The sequence below is a fragment of the Maylandia zebra genome, linkage group LG13, assembly GCF_041146795.1.
Source record: "Maylandia zebra isolate NMK-2024a linkage group LG13, Mzebra_GT3a, whole genome shotgun sequence".
Taxonomy (NCBI): Eukaryota; Metazoa; Chordata; class Actinopteri; order Cichliformes; family Cichlidae; genus Maylandia; species Maylandia zebra.
In genome coordinates this window covers 18,539,678-18,557,134 of record NC_135179.1, presented here as the reverse complement: position 1 = coordinate 18,557,134, position 17,457 = coordinate 18,539,678, and the positions used below count along the sequence as shown (strand labels likewise).

General features: G+C 41.6%; 2 protein-coding genes across 2 annotated transcripts; one reads left to right on the top strand and one right to left on the bottom strand.

Annotated features, from left to right (window-relative positions):
- Positions 1 to 7: 7 nt before the first annotated feature.
- got1 (glutamic-oxaloacetic transaminase 1, soluble) lies at positions 8 to 5,000 on the bottom strand. The gene is made up of 9 exons (XM_004555813.3): positions 4,759 to 5,000; positions 3,214 to 3,395; positions 3,006 to 3,129; positions 2,604 to 2,716; positions 2,407 to 2,511; positions 2,090 to 2,240; positions 1,564 to 1,729; positions 1,313 to 1,455; positions 8 to 1,118 (listed from the first exon to the last, which is right to left on the bottom strand). Exons 1-9 carry the CDS (start codon positions 4,865 to 4,867, stop codon positions 979 to 981), a joined length of 1,233 nt encoding a protein of 410 aa, XP_004555870.2. The 5' UTR covers positions 4,868 to 5,000; the 3' UTR covers positions 8 to 978.
- An 8,998-nt stretch (positions 5,001 to 13,998) lies between these two features.
- Positions 13,999 to 16,396, top strand: nkx2.3 (NK2 homeobox 3). The gene is made up of 2 exons (XM_004555812.3): positions 13,999 to 14,670; positions 15,434 to 16,396. The coding sequence occupies exons 1-2, from the start codon at positions 14,280 to 14,282 to the stop codon at positions 16,075 to 16,077; spliced, it is 1,035 nt and encodes a 344-aa protein (XP_004555869.1). The 5' UTR covers positions 13,999 to 14,279; the 3' UTR covers positions 16,078 to 16,396.
- Positions 16,397 to 17,457: the final 1,061 nt, after the last annotated feature.

Below are 17,457 nucleotides of genomic sequence, written 5' to 3'. Positions count from 1 at the left end.
GCTGTTTCGTAAATGCCCTGCGTAGTAGTGCGACAGCAACCTGGTTGATCATTAGTTTGTTTGTGCTGTGACAAACGAATGTTGCGTAACAGTGCCCGGCTGCTATGAACAGTCAACGTCCACTGGCAGGTACCTGACAGAACCAGAAACATCAAAACCCTTCAGCATGCAGTGACGACCCCAGGTTCACGGCACCTGTTCAGAACGCTCAGTGTCATTTGTGCTCACTGAATGTCAACTGGAAGCAAAAAAAAAGACTCTACAAATACAGATTAAATGTGAGGTCATTAGCATAGAGCTTTGTCATGAATACATAGTTCAGGCTTAAATCCTCCTTAGAACATTTGTTCACATTTAATCTACAAATGACAAACACTGCCTCTTTATTCTTCATTCATCGTCGGGGTGGTAAACACAAATATACAGATTAGTCATGTTAATATTCTCTTTTTCTCATTCCCCTTAACAACTCTTACTGCTGTCCACACAAATACTTCTATTTCACACTTTGAATGGATGAGTCATGAACAGTATAACATTTTTAGACTGTAGAGTCAGTGCTGCTGAGGAACCGTAATACAGCCACAGACTTGCTTCTAAATGATGCATAAAACTTGAAATACGAAACACATATTTTGAGCTACAAACAATACATTGGGGACTAAGATAAGGGTGAAAAATGATGAACACAATTACATAAGTACTCCAGAGTTTGGAAAATTGTGGCTCTTAAAAAAAGATCCAAACGATCTTTGTGCAGTCTATAGAGAACTTGGTCCCAGCATGCATTTAGCCTAGCATAGCACAAATACTGAAAAAGAATGAGAAACCAGGGGCCTGTGAGCTCTCTGTGCACATGAGAAATTGTATTTGCTCCAGAAAAATCTGGAAACCTGGATGCAAACACATTCCCTGTGATCAGGATGGATCAGGAATGCAGCAGGAAGTGGTGAGAATTGGAGATATGGTGCCGTTCTTCTACTGGACCTTGGTGACGGCCTCGTGGATGGACTCGGCCACGTAGTCGATGTTCTTAGTGGTTAAACCGCACATGTTGATGCGACTGCTCGCCATTAAGTAGATATGTTTCTCCTTCACCAAATATTCCACTTGTTTGGCTGCAGGAAAATCACCAGATACTGGTTTAAGTTTTACTGACTGTGTTTGAATCTTTTAAAGATCTTTTTAAAATCGACCCCCCAAAAACTAAAACAACTTGGATGCCATGAAATTGTTTGTTAAACTGACCAGTGGAATGTGCATTTTTACTGAGCTGTGATTGTGTGCAGAAGGAAGTGATTGCTGTACTCACGGTTGAGGCCTGTGAAGCTAAACATGCCGATCTGGTTTGTGATGTGGTCCCAGGTCCCTGGTGTCCCCAAAGCTTGGAGCTTAGCTTTCAGCTGAGACCTCATCAGCAAGACTCTGTTAGCCATGGTCTTCACATTCTCTTGCCTAAAGTCAGAGAATGAAAACACTCTGCATGTCTGATATCGACTGCTTTTTAATATTGCCTCATGCACAGGTATGAGTCATCGTTTAATGATGCTATTTTACACTTACCATTCACTAAAAAGCTCAGGTGAGGTAAGAGTGATGGTGACAATGCGAGCTCCCTGAGACGGTGGGTTGGACCAGGTGATCCTGACAATCTTCTCCATCTGGGAGAGAACTCGTTTCAGGTTATCTGCATCGCGAGCCACAACGGTCAGGTTGCCCACACGCTCGTCTGATGGGACAAAAACATGTCACAGTTAAACAATACAGCAGCTAATACCTGTTACCTGATGTGTAGGTGCAGTATCTGATAAACAGCTCCTCCTCTGGTGAATCTGAGACTTGCTTAATTTGAATTTTGTGGCTATTCCTTTCAATTTAACAGAGTTTTTGATGTATTCTGTGCACATTATACTCAGCATAATCTGAAAATAAGACCAATGTATATTAAGATGACTGGATGACTGAGAACCTTCACAGACAGATGTATATTAAGGTTACTCTTCCTGCAAAGTTTAATCCCTGCAGTTGATTTAGCTTGGGATTTTCTGTAGATTCATACAAAGCACACTTTACACACAGGATCACTCACTGTAGAGTCCGAAGTTCTTGGAGAACGACTGGGCACAGAACATTTCAAAGCCCGAGGAAACAAAGTAGCGCACCGCCCAGGCATCTTTCTCCAGACTACCTGAGGCGAATCCCTGATAAGCCGAGTCAAAGAACGCAAACAGCTTCCTCCTCTGGGAGAGAACCGGATAAAAGATCAAAGGGTTATCATACTGAGATAAACACTGTGCATGCAAAATAATATCCTGTTTAAAATGACACCTTTTTGCCAGTAGTGGCAGTTCAGACCACAGTACAGACAATTTGTATATGTTTGCATGCACTTTATACGCATGTTACCATCATAACTTCAGCGATTTGTTTCCACTGCTCCTGCGTGGGGTCTGTGCCTGTCGGATTATGGGCACAAGCATGCAGGACAAAGACTGAGTGCTCTGGACAACTCTGTGGGAAACGGAGATATGAAGAAGCAACGTGAAACCCAGAAGACCAAAATGTAGTAATAAGTGAACAGTATGCTGCCACGCAGTACTTACTTCCAAGTCACCAAGGAAGCCAGCCAAATCAAGGCCTCTTTTCTCCGTGTCCCAGTACCTGTACGGACAAACATCCTCAAAGCCAGCGCTGCTGAACACAGCATTGTGATTTTCTGAGAAAAACAGTAAGAAAAACTCTGAGGGCAGCGTTCGATTTTTATCATTGCTTTCATTAGATAAAAGAGTGAATAATGCTTTTTTAAATACTCCTCACATCCGACCTGACAATACAGCCAGGCTCACTGATAACATGCAGCTGTAAACAAGACATTTATCAATAGAACACTTTATCAACAACTACAGTTTAAAGTCTGGGGAAAGTTCACAAAACAACCTGTAAATTAAAGTCCTCTACAGGTGTGTGCTACTTCACTGCATGTTTGTGTGTGTGCTTGAATGTACCCCAGGTAGGTGCAGACACATAGATGGGTGTTTTGGTGTTGTTGCTCCCATTGTAGAACCGCCTTAGAAACTCTGCGCCTATCTTCAGAGCACCCGTACCACCCAGACACTGGACAGCCCCGACCTGGCAGTGACATTCGAACAGTCAGTTTAAATGTAAAAACATTAGAAATTCAAAGAGTGTCGTTTGGCTTTTGACTCCACAAACCCTGTTTTCCTGGATGGCAGGGCTGTTGTCTCCCAGTACTATTTTGGAGGCTGAGGATCTGAACTCAGGCAGGCCCAGGATTGGCAGGTACTCGTGGTTTAGCCTGTCATCATGCACAATGATCTTCTCCACTTTTTTCACCACCGGCAAAACCCAGGGCTGGCCTTCATCTGTCCGATAGGCTGCAAGAAACAATGCGATTTAATGTTACAGAAAAAAGTGAAAGAATGGCTTAATATAGTAGGAAGCGGCCCTTCCCTCCTGCATTGATATGTTGTTTTTTTAGTGAGTTTTAAGCAAAAAGAAACCTCTAAGTAAGATTAAATATAACATTCCTTAAATTGCTCAGTAAACAGATACAGCAGACAGAAGTGGTTAGCTTGCGAGCTTAACACCTGTACCTTGGTAATCCTGATGTTTGTGACTTTATGGGACTCTTGAGTCATAACAGAAGTGCAAAGATCACAGGGTTTTGTGACAGGCGCACTTTCAATATCTGTTGGGTGATTTAGCCAGGCGATGTCGATGATCTACCTTTTTCTCTCTGTTATGTCCACTAGCTGGAAAGGCACTGATTATCTGTAATAATACATCTAAATTAAGATCTAGGGCCGGTACTATAGTCACGTGTGACTGAAAAGTCACAGAAAAGCAGAAAATCCTTACAGTCAAGGATCTTTTTCAGATCTCTGTGTTTTTTTAGGTAGAGAGAAATGTGTGGCCTACATTTCCCAGCTGCCATGTAGCAGCTGACCATCTGGAGAAAGAAAGGGATTACGAGGCCTCGGCCTCCTCTGCTAATCACAGGACTCAGGTATCCTTGTCCTGCCAAAACAGAGCTAAGCGATCAACGCTTCTCACACTGTTCCTGTGCAATGCAAGCAGCGAAGAAATAACTCCTTGCAGAAAGGTTAGCACAGAAAACAGCTGCTCTCAAGGACGAAATGTGGCAGTGGTTTGTTTCGGAGAGAAGCACGACTGAGCTGTAATAAATTTAAACTCCTGCTTGTTCTTGTGTAATGACAGAACAGTAATCCAATCAGCTGCCTGGTCTGCTGAGTGAGAGGTGCAGGATAGCAGAGGACAGAGATGATTCAGCTCTCAGTGTCACACTAATTGCAGAACAAAGATATATTATCAACAGAGCTGCAATCAGTAGTTGGTGGGTGTGTGATGACTGAGTAGCCTGTAGCGCGGCCAGATTAATCCGAAAATGAATTTAAGCAATAGCAATAATTACAGCACAGGTGAGCCATCACCATTCTGGACTGCCTGGTGTACTAAACTGATTAAAGTTACATCTAGATAGCTTCTGTTTAGATTTTACAGCTCAGATATCAGTCAGCAGGCTGTTTTAACTATTGCTGTGCTTAGTTTGAGGCTAGCAGTCAATTTTGTGTCACTTTCTGATTATAATAACAACAACTTGTTAGAAATTCATATGAGGGCACCATCATACAAACATAGATGAACTCGGTGTAAGACAGGCTGGAGAACCTTTCCCTCTGGGATGCAATGAATGACTGACAACAATGCACAACTTACCTCCTACTCCGAGGTTCACCTTATTTGGAAACTGGTCGTTATTGAAATCCTGCGTCAACTTGAAGACAGCCACAGGGGCAGCCTGGGGGACTTCAGAAAATAGCGACATTTTTTAAAATAAATATATATATATATATTTATTTATTTGTTTACTTTTTTTTTTTTTTGCACTGTGGGAGGCTGCGGCAGCACGAAGAGACGAGCTGTCACTTGATCAGCTGGCTGAGCGGGATGATGGAAGACTTTCACCTTCAACTTGGATTTGGTCACTGCAAAGTGGGTGTGAGTGGATTTACCAATAGAAATCGCTCTCGGCGTTGATCCCTGTCAGTTCAAAGGTCAATAAAACAAACGCACAGGCGCTGTTGCCCAATGAACGCCGCGGGCAGGGGATTGACAAATCCTCTAGCTAATGTGTGGGGTTGAGGAAGCGTCACTGCGAGTGGGCGGTGCATGAGATTAGCGCATTTAATTTCTACGCCACAAGGTGGTGCTATAAACCTGCTTTAAAGCTCATATCTAGAGCATCTAAACAGAGCTTTAGTTGGCATGACTTGGTACAGAAAGAATTCTTCCATTAATAAATAATAGAACACAAATTAAGGTCAGAGCTCACAGACTGATTGCTGTATCATCGTCACATCATAAATGTAAATACGAACTCCGGCTGATCAGACAGCTATCACGCTTAGGTCACCACGCTCTGCAGACGAATATGTGCAAGTGTCCTAATCTGTTCTGTCCTGAGGGCCTAGGCTGAGCTGTGGTGTAAACACACTGGCTCCTCTGTGCTCTCCCCACAGCTGTCTGCAGGAGCTGAAGTGGTTGATAAATGAAGGCCACTCCAGCCTGCTCTCCGGGACCAGGAGGGCGACTTTGTGGGAAGACAAGACTTAGTTATGTTTTCTGTCTGGTATAATAAGAGTGCAGTTGCACGGCTCGACTTTAGTTTTTGTAGTTCAAAAGTTTCGCATTATGACAAATGATGGGTTATAAAAGTTTATGTGGGGTGAAATTAAATACACACATATTTGTCTAGTGCTGAAGTGCTGGCTTTGAGTGTTTTCATGCTACTTACATTTTTTTAAATAAATTATTTTCTTTTTTCTATTTTGTTTAACTGTAAGCCATTTTTAACATATCAAATTAAAAGATTTAAAACATGAACAATACAATCAGATGTTCCCATGCACTGATGGACTGTTATAGTTTAAAATGCTCATTAGAGTACAAAATACAATTTAGCTCCACTTTCTGCATGGACAACATAAAAATCACACTTACATGTCCTGGATAATAATTTGTAATGTGCAATAATTTGCACAAAACGTATTTTAAGGAAATATATTTTTAACATTAATTTCTAGATTAGGAATATTTCTCTTATTCACATTAACAAGTGTGCATTTTAGCCTTTTTTGCAAAGGCATCCATACTATATTTGTAACAAGAAGTAACAAGAAGTATTTTGTGACAAACCAGTTATGTTGGTAATCTTATTTTAAGGAGAAGTTATATGTCATTAATTGCTGTTAATGTCTCTGACAGATAAAATAGAGAACACCACACGGACCAAGCCAATGTACTTAAGACTGTGCTTATTATATTCCTATACTATCATTGGCTCAAATGACACCACCAAATCTGAAGCAGCTCACTTATAAACGCACTGACAACTGTCATCCTGCACTAGTTCTTCGTTTTTCTTTGTTTTGCTCCTGCAGCTTTGCTCTTTTTATTCAGTCCCAGGCCCATCTGCCTTGATTTTAGCTGCAGCAGGATATCTTCACTAAGAGGTTCTTACAGATCTCTTGCAAAATATTTGCCCAGCACTAAACAGAAGACAGACAGAGTTGGCAATGGTTATAATGAAACGTAATTGCTATAGATGATTTTCCCCCTCCCAGTACTTAGTGGAGACCACGAAAACAGAACGGGATTAAATACAAGCAGCAGAAATTTATTGTTATCATTAAATCATGTGATAAATATGTACACAGGTATAAATAGTCTTAAATATATATTGCTATAAGCTGATAATATACTGATATTATTTTTGAATATTGCTTCTGTTCCTACAGTTAACCAGGAAAAAATGCTTTAAAAAAAGTTTGTGGAATCCATTTATTCAAGGCATTCATGCTTTATGACTCAGAGAAGCACTACTATAGACAACCTTTTAGGTGGAGCAGTGGTTTGCTCTGTCTCCTCACATCGAGAAGGACTCTAGATTTGAACTTGCAGAGGCCTTGCTGTGTTTCAGTTTGCATGCTGTCCTTGTGATTTTGTGGGTACAAGAAGCACTGTGGGTGCTCAAGACAATTCCCAAGTATTTGTCTGGATTCTTGCATCCAGAGAAACTGAATCAACGATCTGCAACACTGTAAGCATTCCTCCTTATACAAATGCATGGCTGTTATATTAATTAAGTGTGAATATGAAGTAATGCTTTTGGATATAAATTTGTCAAATTTATTTTCACAGTCTTCACCTCCTACCCTACCCCTCCTAATAAAATAAAATAAAATAAAATAAGATAATGATAATAACTAGCAACAAAGTCTAACTTCTGATCTTTCAGCCATGGACAAATCATTATTTAAGCCTTTTTATATCTTTGGTTAAGCCTTATGAACCCCTTACAAAAACATTCCTAGCTAAAGTGCTACAGTTAATCCCACACCTTGCTATCACACAACACCCAGTTACTATTTTCCCCAGTGTTTTGTCCCACATGTTGCTAACTTTCCTCACCACTTGGTCCCACCCCCACTCATCTCCTCACTTCACGCTGACAGTAGATGTTTTCATTCTTTCCAACCAGGTGAGGGTGTCTCGTATGTTAGCTATCACTGTCAGCTCTGCAATTATGGGATTTGAGCTCCCTTAGAGCAAGGCTTGGGGGCCTGGGGCGGGGCTCAGTGTGTGCATACAGAGGAGGCCCAGGGCCACGATCTGGGCTGTGATGTGAAGCGTGAGTCAGAGCAGGGAGTGACAGAAGTAGCCTCTAGCAAGACAGTTTCTCCAAAGAGAGTGTGTCACAGCTAGATCGATCAATTACTCAGCCCAACATTCACCTGCACTTTCTCTGCATTTCCCTGAGAAGGAAACACAGAACATTTGTTTTGGCATCCAGCAGAGTAACACAAATATGACAAAAAAGTCAAAGTGTGAATGGGGTTTTGTTTAATCTGATTTTTTTCTCTCTTTAAAATTTTGCATGCAGGTTATCAGCGCTGCTTATAGGAAGCTGACACTAAAACACACAAAGGCATTCAGGCACAAGACAGTCACATTCCAGCTGCGGTATCACAGAAACACAAACAAGAGCGTGTGCGCACACACCGCTGTGCATTCCTAGGGCAAAGTTTCAGCGCCGTTCACATGTTGCTCTGGCCCCGGTGTCTCTGGGTCAGAGAGCTGTGGTGAGTGACCACCTTTTTAGCTTCCCGCCTTGTTTGTTTTCTAAAGACAGTGTCATCAATTCTCTAACAAGGAACTAGACACAGCAACAACAAAGAGCACAGGACCTCCCTGTTGCTCCCTGAGCAGATCAGTGACTGACGGACCGTGCATGCAGTAATAGATATCAGTAATCTCTGTGTCAGACTACATTCCAACCAGGGTGCATGAGCGTTTGTCTGTGCAAGTTTAGGTTGCAAATGTCTTTTGTGCTCCATTTGATATCATGACATAAAATCTCCTTTTTTTGTGTGCATGCAGATTTCTACCCTGCTGACAAAAGATGACAACCTACAACTGGACTCAGTGAACTACCGTAGTATGAGCCACGAATACATCCAAGTGCAACCTTAGTTGAATTGTACTGGAAGATGCAAAATCTCAGACATCTCATGCCTAATATTGCTTTGACGGGGTCTGTATGTTCCACAAGTTCAAATGTATGGAGCCCACAGTTAACAACATGGAGGCAAAAAGTAAACTCACTGACATAAGGGCTACACACCATTGGAAGAAGCCTGACAATTTAAGACTGCATGTGCCACTCACGCAAAATAAAACAACACCTAAGCACTATAGTGAGCATATTTCAGATCGATATGGTGATATATAGTCCTCTTGCACCTGACAATGCAGAAAAGGGCAAACTGCCAGTATAGTTAGCTTAACACAACTGCTAGAAACAGATAATAAGATACAGGAAGTCCTATATTTATTTTACATAACATTCTCCTGAAATTTGTCTTAATTAATCAAACATTTCCAAAAATACAGAGGTAAATTAAAACAAACCATTAAAATGCCTTAGCTGTTTTGCTTGAGTATAAGTTGGTATGTATACATTCACATACAGTGAATAAGAAAGTGTACACACGGCAGTATGCAGTCTTGTGAAACATTCAGAGAAACTGCAGACAAACTAGAAAGCTAAATCTCAGACTCTACAGACGTTAATTAGCATGTTAAATGTTAAAGTTCACGACAGTACAATTATGAAAAGACTGAATGTGTATGGCTTATTTGGAAGAGTTTCCTCTTTCTAAAAAAGGACATGGCAGGATGGCTTAGGTTTACAAAGTTGGAGCTTGCGCTCATTGAGTCGACATTGAACCCCTCTGAATAGCAAAGTATTGTAGAAACAAATGTGAGGCCATCTGTCTAAAAGATAAAGCTTCGCTAAAACTGAGTCATACAACAAGACAGTGATTCCCGGCACAGCAGCAAATCCACAGCAGAATGGATGAAGAAGAAAAAAATAAATCAAGGCGTTGCAATGGCCCAGTCAAAGTCCTGACTTCAACCTGATTGAAATACTATAAAGGGATGTGCATAAATAAATGCCCACATGAACTGAAGCAATAATGTAAAAAAGAGTGGGCCAAAATTCCTTCTTAGCGATGTGAGAGACTGATAAAGTTAAACAGAAAATTATAACTTCGAGTTACTGCTTCTAAAGGTAGCTACTGAATCATTGGGTGTACTTTTTAACAGGACTGCATTTGGACTTTGAAGGAATATTAAAAATGGTTGTGTCTCATTGTTTTTCGCTGATGTGGCCTTCAAGCTGGGTGGAACCTCAAACACAAGGTCTACGTTGTGTTGTTCCACTTGATTGATTTTGTCTTTTTACCAACTCAGGCACTTTGGCTTTATACAAATATGCACGCTAAGACACAAAGACAGGAAGTGGAAGATGTTTTTTTTAATTTTTTTTTAACCCAAAGTACTTGCTTTTTTGTCTGGATTAGGTAAAGAGACACAAATATGATAAGTGACAAAGGAAACAAACTTTATCTTTCATGACTTCTAATTATGTTGTATATTTTGAATCCAGATGGGGAGACCAATTCTCCCTTTTGCTAGGAGGTCAAAGTTCAGGGTCAGCTACAGATCTGGGACTCTGTATCTTCATATATGAGGATGAATGCCTGCCAGCGCTGGAGCTTGTAGCAAAGCTGTCTGATTGAAGGCCTGGTCAGCTTTGATCCTAATGGTTAATCTGAGCATCAGCATTGCCAAAACCCGCTGCGTGCTGAAGCTGCATTGTTAGATATTTTATACAGTTAGTATTTACAAAAATGGGACTTTATTGATAACTAGTCAGATATTTGCCAAAACAGTCTGTCACTTTGATAGAAATACCACCGCGGTTGCTGGACAGATGCTAATATTTTCTCTCAAGGATGTTTACCTCTGGAAGCCAGGATGCACGCATACTTTTATTTTATGGTAACATTGTCCTTCCCAAGAGAGCTGTTACTGATTCAGCAAGTTAGAGAGAGTTCCTCCAGCAGCAAGCTGAACTTGATTCAACCTTTTGATAATTTTTAAAAAAAAATTTCACCAGCTCTAGCCAAGTGGGACAGCGTATATAAGCAACTAGAGGCACCTACATCCTCTCATTTGAAAGCCTGCCTCCCCGCACTGTCTTTATCTACATTGACTGCATGGCAGCAGAGAGGATAAGCATATTTAGGTTGCTTGTTTCCTCCCAAACTACATTCCCAACACTGTAGATCATAGATATTACAACCCTTACATCCCCCTCTGTTCGCACTCATATATACAAACACACACCTGCTGGGGCAAGGCCGTCTGGGAGGGAATTACAGCAGCCTAATTTATGAGGCCCAAGGGAGGGCAAAGGGCAGGGGATCCAGACTGGCCTGACCTCACTTCCTCTTTTCATGGTCTCTAAGTTAGAACTGTGATACACAGAACAAGGTGTCAGCTCTCAAACAAATCACCCTCTCACTGTCTTTCAAACAAGACAGCTAATTAGGGTATCTTTTTTCCTAACCTGGTTAACACAATGAGCCCTGAGGGAGTGTTAACTATTATCATAGGCCTGCCTTTGTGGACTATATGGCTCTATCAGAGTCCAAAGTAAGTGGGTGAGAACAGGGTTTTTGCTGAAAAATCTGGCCCGACGCGGGCTCGCCTTTGGCCTCCTCATTTCCTCCAATGAGAAGGTGCTGTCATCCGTCACTCGGTTCCAGGCAGCGGCACAATAGCACAGTCTGGGTCCTGGCTACTGACACCACCACATGGGTTGCTGATAAGACTCACCTTCCGGGACCCAGAAGAACTGAGACATTACTGCCACACAACAGTTTGGTCCACTGCCATTCTTTCTGTTGACCATGAAATTAAAGGAAAACGGAAAGTTAATTATGAGCTACATGAGGCGGACACACTCTGTATCTGCTCTCACAATCTTTTCAAGTTTTTTTTTTCTGTAATGCACAGCCTCATTATTTACATATTGCATGCCCTATATGCAAGATGATGGGGAAAGCGTCACACCCAGTTAAATAATCCTGTTGGACTTGTTGGACATTGGGGAAAACGCACTTGAGCTAATCTATTTTCCTAAAGTAGCAATCTATTGTTGTTATTGGCTGATTAAGAGCACTTTAAGACAAATGGATAGTCACACTTGAGTTCCTCATCACACATACAGGCTGTTGGTAGAGCCTGTTAATAATCACCTCCATTGTAAAAGGATTGTAAGTGCTCTTCTGCACAACTCTGTCAAGTCATAATATCAAACCTTCATTCTCTCATAAATAAACAGCTGTTTGCATCAACCAGTCAGACACAAAACCCAGAAGCAGCGATGATAAATGTTGTTATTTCTTCAAACGTCTGGTCTGTGCTCTGTGCACCCTGTATCTCAGTGGTGTACTGTACACCTGCCCCTCTGATGCCGAAGCCCTGCTTCAGTATACGTTAGACTGCCAGAAATATGGAGATAAGGAGGGAAACAAGAAGAGACACGTTAAGCGCTGCTTGGCAAAACACTAACTTTGAAGAACTCACCAGAAAGTGAATTGTGCGGAGTGACTGAAATTTGACTCCCACGGAGGCAGAAAGCTGATCGGGGTTTTTTTTTAAGTTATTTTTCAAAATCCATTTAATTTTTTTTAAGGCTTAGGCCTCTGCAGCCTGTATCCGCTCTGACCTCTGCTGTGGACTCGACCTTACCGAGGCTATCAAGACGATTCAGAAATGAAGATGATGTATTGGGGAGTCGCATTCACCAACGAGTCGCTCCTTGACACTCTCTGGGAGTCTGGGTTTTGTTAAAGGCAGGAAACAGACTCTTCCGCTCCGTAAACACGAGTCTTTACTTGGCCACTTTTGGACTGCCGGTGGCACGCGAAGCCCGTGATGATGGTCAGTGGGGGGCTTTAGAGGCCCTGTGCACTCTAGGTCGAAAGCGTGGTGACTCTGCTCGGACCCGTGTATACAAGTAATTGTTTTAACCGCGTAATCTCTTTTGGGGTATTAATGATTTTCTCCTAAACACTTTAAATAAAACAAAACAAAGCAACCCCCCCCCCCCCCCCCCCCCCCACACACACACACACACAGCTATTACTCATTTATGTCTATGTTTGGTATTTTTAAATTATTGCACTCATTAAAAAGGAATGAGTAAATATTTGGGAAACAAAATGACCAGATTTACTGCCCTTTGGGTTGCTTTACGAGCTTCTATCACGTAAATTCCACCTAACTCGCGCAAACTTCCACTGTGTGGAAATTACTTTTCCTTATTAGTAAATCTTGATAAATTATTTAATGTTTAAATTTGCGTCCAAGCAGCACTAAGTGACCACTATATTTTTTCAGAGTGCACAGAGCTTTTCTTTTTTTCAGACTCAGTTCAGCTCTTGACTTAAACTACTCCACTTAAACCGGCCTTTTTTGAATAGACGTGTATCTCCATGGGAGGGGGTGACGCTATCCATTTCTAAACAGCGCCTTGTTGATGGTGAGCGGATGAGATTATGTGGACATGCTCTTCTTTTCTTTCCACACGGTTTGAGAGCAATGGGTCCTCAAACCCTGGCGCCTGGACCTGGCCAAAGATAGTCGACCAGAAGAGAGGTGTCTCGTTTCAGCACGTTTATCCCTTAAGCACAAAGGTAAATTAAAATGAAAGCTCATTAATTTACCTATTAATATACAATATAATATAATTGTTAATATAATAATTATTATTTTCTTTCCTTGTAGCGCTTGAAGCTGATCATTTATTTATTTATTCAAAAAAGGTTTTTGCTTTCCTTTTACCAGTGTCAAGAGGAACTATTATTGTGGCCACATTTTCGTGGCCAAATCATCCTAAAACTTCCACAAATAAATAAGCCATAAATAATTCACAGACAACAATTTAGCACTGAGCATTCTTTATGCCTCTCACGGTTGCCGGATTCATCTCATTTCCCACACTCTCGTTATATGATATTATCAAGGAATTGCCGAGAGGGGAAAAAAAGATAGGCCTAATGTTAAAAATCGCCAAATCTGCGATGTTGAGGGATCGTCCAAGAAATAAGTGAAATTCTTTAAAAAATAATACATAAATAATCGAATAAATAAATATTGGTTCCGCCAAGTTAAGTATTTTTGTGGGCTATTTGCATTAAACTACACAACATAATATGCTTTGCCTAATTATTACAATTGTGTGACAGCGTTGATGCAGAAACATTTAAAGCATGAATTAAGAAGTTCCTTACCTTTCAAAATATTTCCCAGTTTCACTGCAGTCGATGGCATCAATATTATTTCATAAATTAGGGATAACTTCCTGACATATGTAGGCTACACCTAAATAGAACAGAGAGGGAAAGGGGGAGGAAGAGTGCGAGAGAGAGAGAGAGAGAGAGAGAGAGAGAGAGAGAGCGAGAGAGAGAGAGAGGGAGACCCTACCAATCCCTCCCCCGCTTCAGGACGTCACTGAGAGGGAGAGGACAGCATCTTGGCTGACCCTCTCTCGCTAGATAACTGAATTCAGCCAACCAAACGGGATCGATCTTTCTCTTTCTCTCTCACCCATCCAGCCACAGACGCATATGCAACTAAGAGGGATGTCACAGCTGAGAGAAAATCAGTTGTCTTCGGTGTGTATGCAAAAACAACAGAGCGCGGCCGTTCCTCTGGTTTACGCACGCCTAATTTTCTTCTTTTGCGCGTCCGGAGGCGAATCGGTCCCGTTCTTGGACTGCTGATCGGTATATTTTGCCATCTCTTTCTTGGTGGTAATAATGATTCCTAGTCCGGTCATAGGTTCGTCCTCCACGCCTTTTTCCGTGAAGGACATTCTGAAGTTAGAGCTCCAACAACAGTCTCAGCAGCACCAGCTACAGCTGATCTCCTGCTTCGGTCTCTCTGGTGCGCTCTCACAGCCTGGAGCTCTATCGAACAAATCCTTCCGTTCTCACTCGCCGCCCTCCTGCATGCTGGCGGGCAGAGACACCCCAAGCCCCATCAGCTCCTGCCTGTCGGAGAGCGAGGAGAGGATGGCGTACCTCAACTCACTGAATGTGCAAGACCGACTGACGGACTCCGGTATCCACGTGGAGGTGTTCGGCAACCTGGGGCAAACCCACTCTGCAGACCTCCGGCCGGAGACAGAGCAGGACGAGCATGACGGCAGTGAGTACACAGTCTACTGAAGCGAGTTACTCTGAGGGTGTTAATTGTATAAAAATGCACATGGACGAAAATGCCAAAGGAGAAAATCAAATCATAAAATCTGAATTAAAGTTTCCTACGAGACAAAAAAAAAGGCTCATCAAATCTGACATTGATACATTTGATGAGCAGTTTCTGGAGAAACGTTTTCCGATTTCTGTTTAAATTATTATAAATTGATCGCCTAACACGGACAACAAGAAAATAGGCCCCTGGTTAATAATATACATAATATATATTTTCATAATAGGACCAAACAATGGACGGCAAAGAACAACAACAACAACAAAAAGATTATTATTTCATACAATTCATTAGCTGCCAGCTAACTGAGTAAGACTGGCAGAGATGAAAGTGTTTACATTTGCAAGCTGCTAATTTATGTTTGCTGAATATATTAAACTGATGATCCAAATTGTCACGCATTTAAAAAGACGTAGACACTTCCAGAAACACAAGACAGAAACTATATTTAGCCTCATCTGATTTGAATGTATCAACATTCACGTTTAGTTAATGTTCGTATATAACATGACGTCATTATTAGTATGCCTCCCTAATTTTATTTTTCAATACATTTTACTAGCAATTTTCAATTAGGCCACTTCCAATACACTTGTACAATAAATAATAAGAATAAGAATTAAATTTGTAATAAATATATACTTGAAAATAATCAAGATGCTAGCTCTGATGTGTAATTGAACATGGTTTCTCCATGCAGAGAGCTGCGGTGTCATGCCGGGTGAGTGTGAGGATCCAGACTCGGAGAAGCCGGCCACCAAGCAGCAGAGGACCAGACGGAAACCTCGCGTCCTCTTTTCCCAGGCTCAGGTGTTTGAGTTGGAGCGGCGCTTCAAGCAGCAGCGTTACCTGTCCGCCCCGGAGAGAGAGCATCTGGCCAGCTCCCTTAAGCTCACCTCTACCCAGGTCAAGATCTGGTTCCAGAACAGGAGGTACAAATGCAAGAGGCAGCGGCAGGACAAGACCCTGGAGATTGCGGGTCATCATCACCACCATCACCACCCACCACCGCCTCCAAGGAGGGTGGCTGTGCCGGTTCTCGTCCGAGACGGGAGGCCTTGTCTCGCTGGATCTCAGAACTATAATCCCCCTTACACAGTCGGAGCTCCCAATCCGTACAGCTACAACGGCTATCCAGCCTACAGCTATAACAACTCGGTGTATAGCAACACTTACTCTTGTACTTATTCTAGTTTCCCTTCTCTCCCGCCCAGCAACGCCTCTGCCAATGCTTTCATGAATATGAATTTGGGGAACATTAGCGGACAGACGCAAAGCCAGGCTCCCCAAGGACCAAGTGTCACACCCTGCCAAGGAGCTCTGCAGGGCATCCGGGCATGGTAGCGCGGTCTTTGCGCACAATCAGAAGCCTGTCTTGATGGATAGACTCGAGCATGTAAACATCTTCAACTAATGCCGTGAAAACCACAATTTCAAATTCCGTAACACATTACAGAGCGCAGGGGTCAGTTTGTTCTAACTCCACAGGCATATGAAGAAAAATGGACTATTATAATTATAATAATTTTTTCCCCCTCTGAGCCACGTGTTTAGAAAACTTAGTGAAGTTGTTGTGTTATGTTTGACGGATTAGCCAAAACTATCCGTAATGGTTCAAAACTGATGTATTGTGCTTAAAAAATAAAGGAAAATCCCGTGTAAATTTTCGGTTACGCAAAGACCTATAGATTTCATTAAGAAAGTGAAGTCTTTCATGAATTTTATTTGGATGCATAAAGTTGCAAGAAATTAACATGGATCACAAATGCAGGACAATTTAGTATTATTTCTATTAAGATCTCCCCCCTCTTTTTTAAAATTTGTGTGACTTGGGTTTAACCTTAAGGCTTTGTTTTTTCACTCTAAAACTAAGTGAGTGACACTGAAAGCCAATGAACTGATTTAAAAAAAGAGGCGCTCAAATAAGGCTGTTTCTAGGCTCGAGTTAAAAACCACAAAACGATGCAAGTTATCAGCGATCGTGGAATTAAAGAGCATAATAACTGTCATGGCACGACTGATTGAAGTGGAGTGTGCTTTGTGTGTGAATCTGTGCGTGTATCTGTTCTTTTTCTTCTTTTTTTTTAATGATGTTGACTGAGGTCTATTCCAACATTTCTTATCGTCTGAAATCTTTTCTCAAGCCAAGAAAACGTTTTTTTTCTTGTGTGAGAAAGCTTGCGCTAGACTTCGGCTTGAGACAAGAACCAGAAACAGAGAGAATTTAAAGGCGAGCTAATGTCCGGTCAGGATTCAGAGATGGACATTAACCAGACGGCCAGCATCCCCGGACCCACAGAGCATAAAAACGAGAAGAACATTGGATGATAAATACTCTTACGACTCCTTTTCTTTTGCTAAATAATAATAATAATAATAATAATAATAATAATAATAATAATAATAATAATAATAATAATAGATTACCTAAAGCTGTGTCACATTTATAATTACAATAATGTCATAATTACATAATAAATACTGATCTGCACTCACTCACAGTGAGGCAAACCCAGACCACATATATACTCTTTCTTCAACTCTCTCTAACACACACACACACACACACACACACACACACACACACACACACACACACACACACACACACACACACACACACACACACACACACACTTCGTTGTTTAGCGATGGACTTAAGCAAAGCCTTTACCCACCAGGCACGCCGAATACCCTGACGCTATTAATGGAGATAAATGGCAA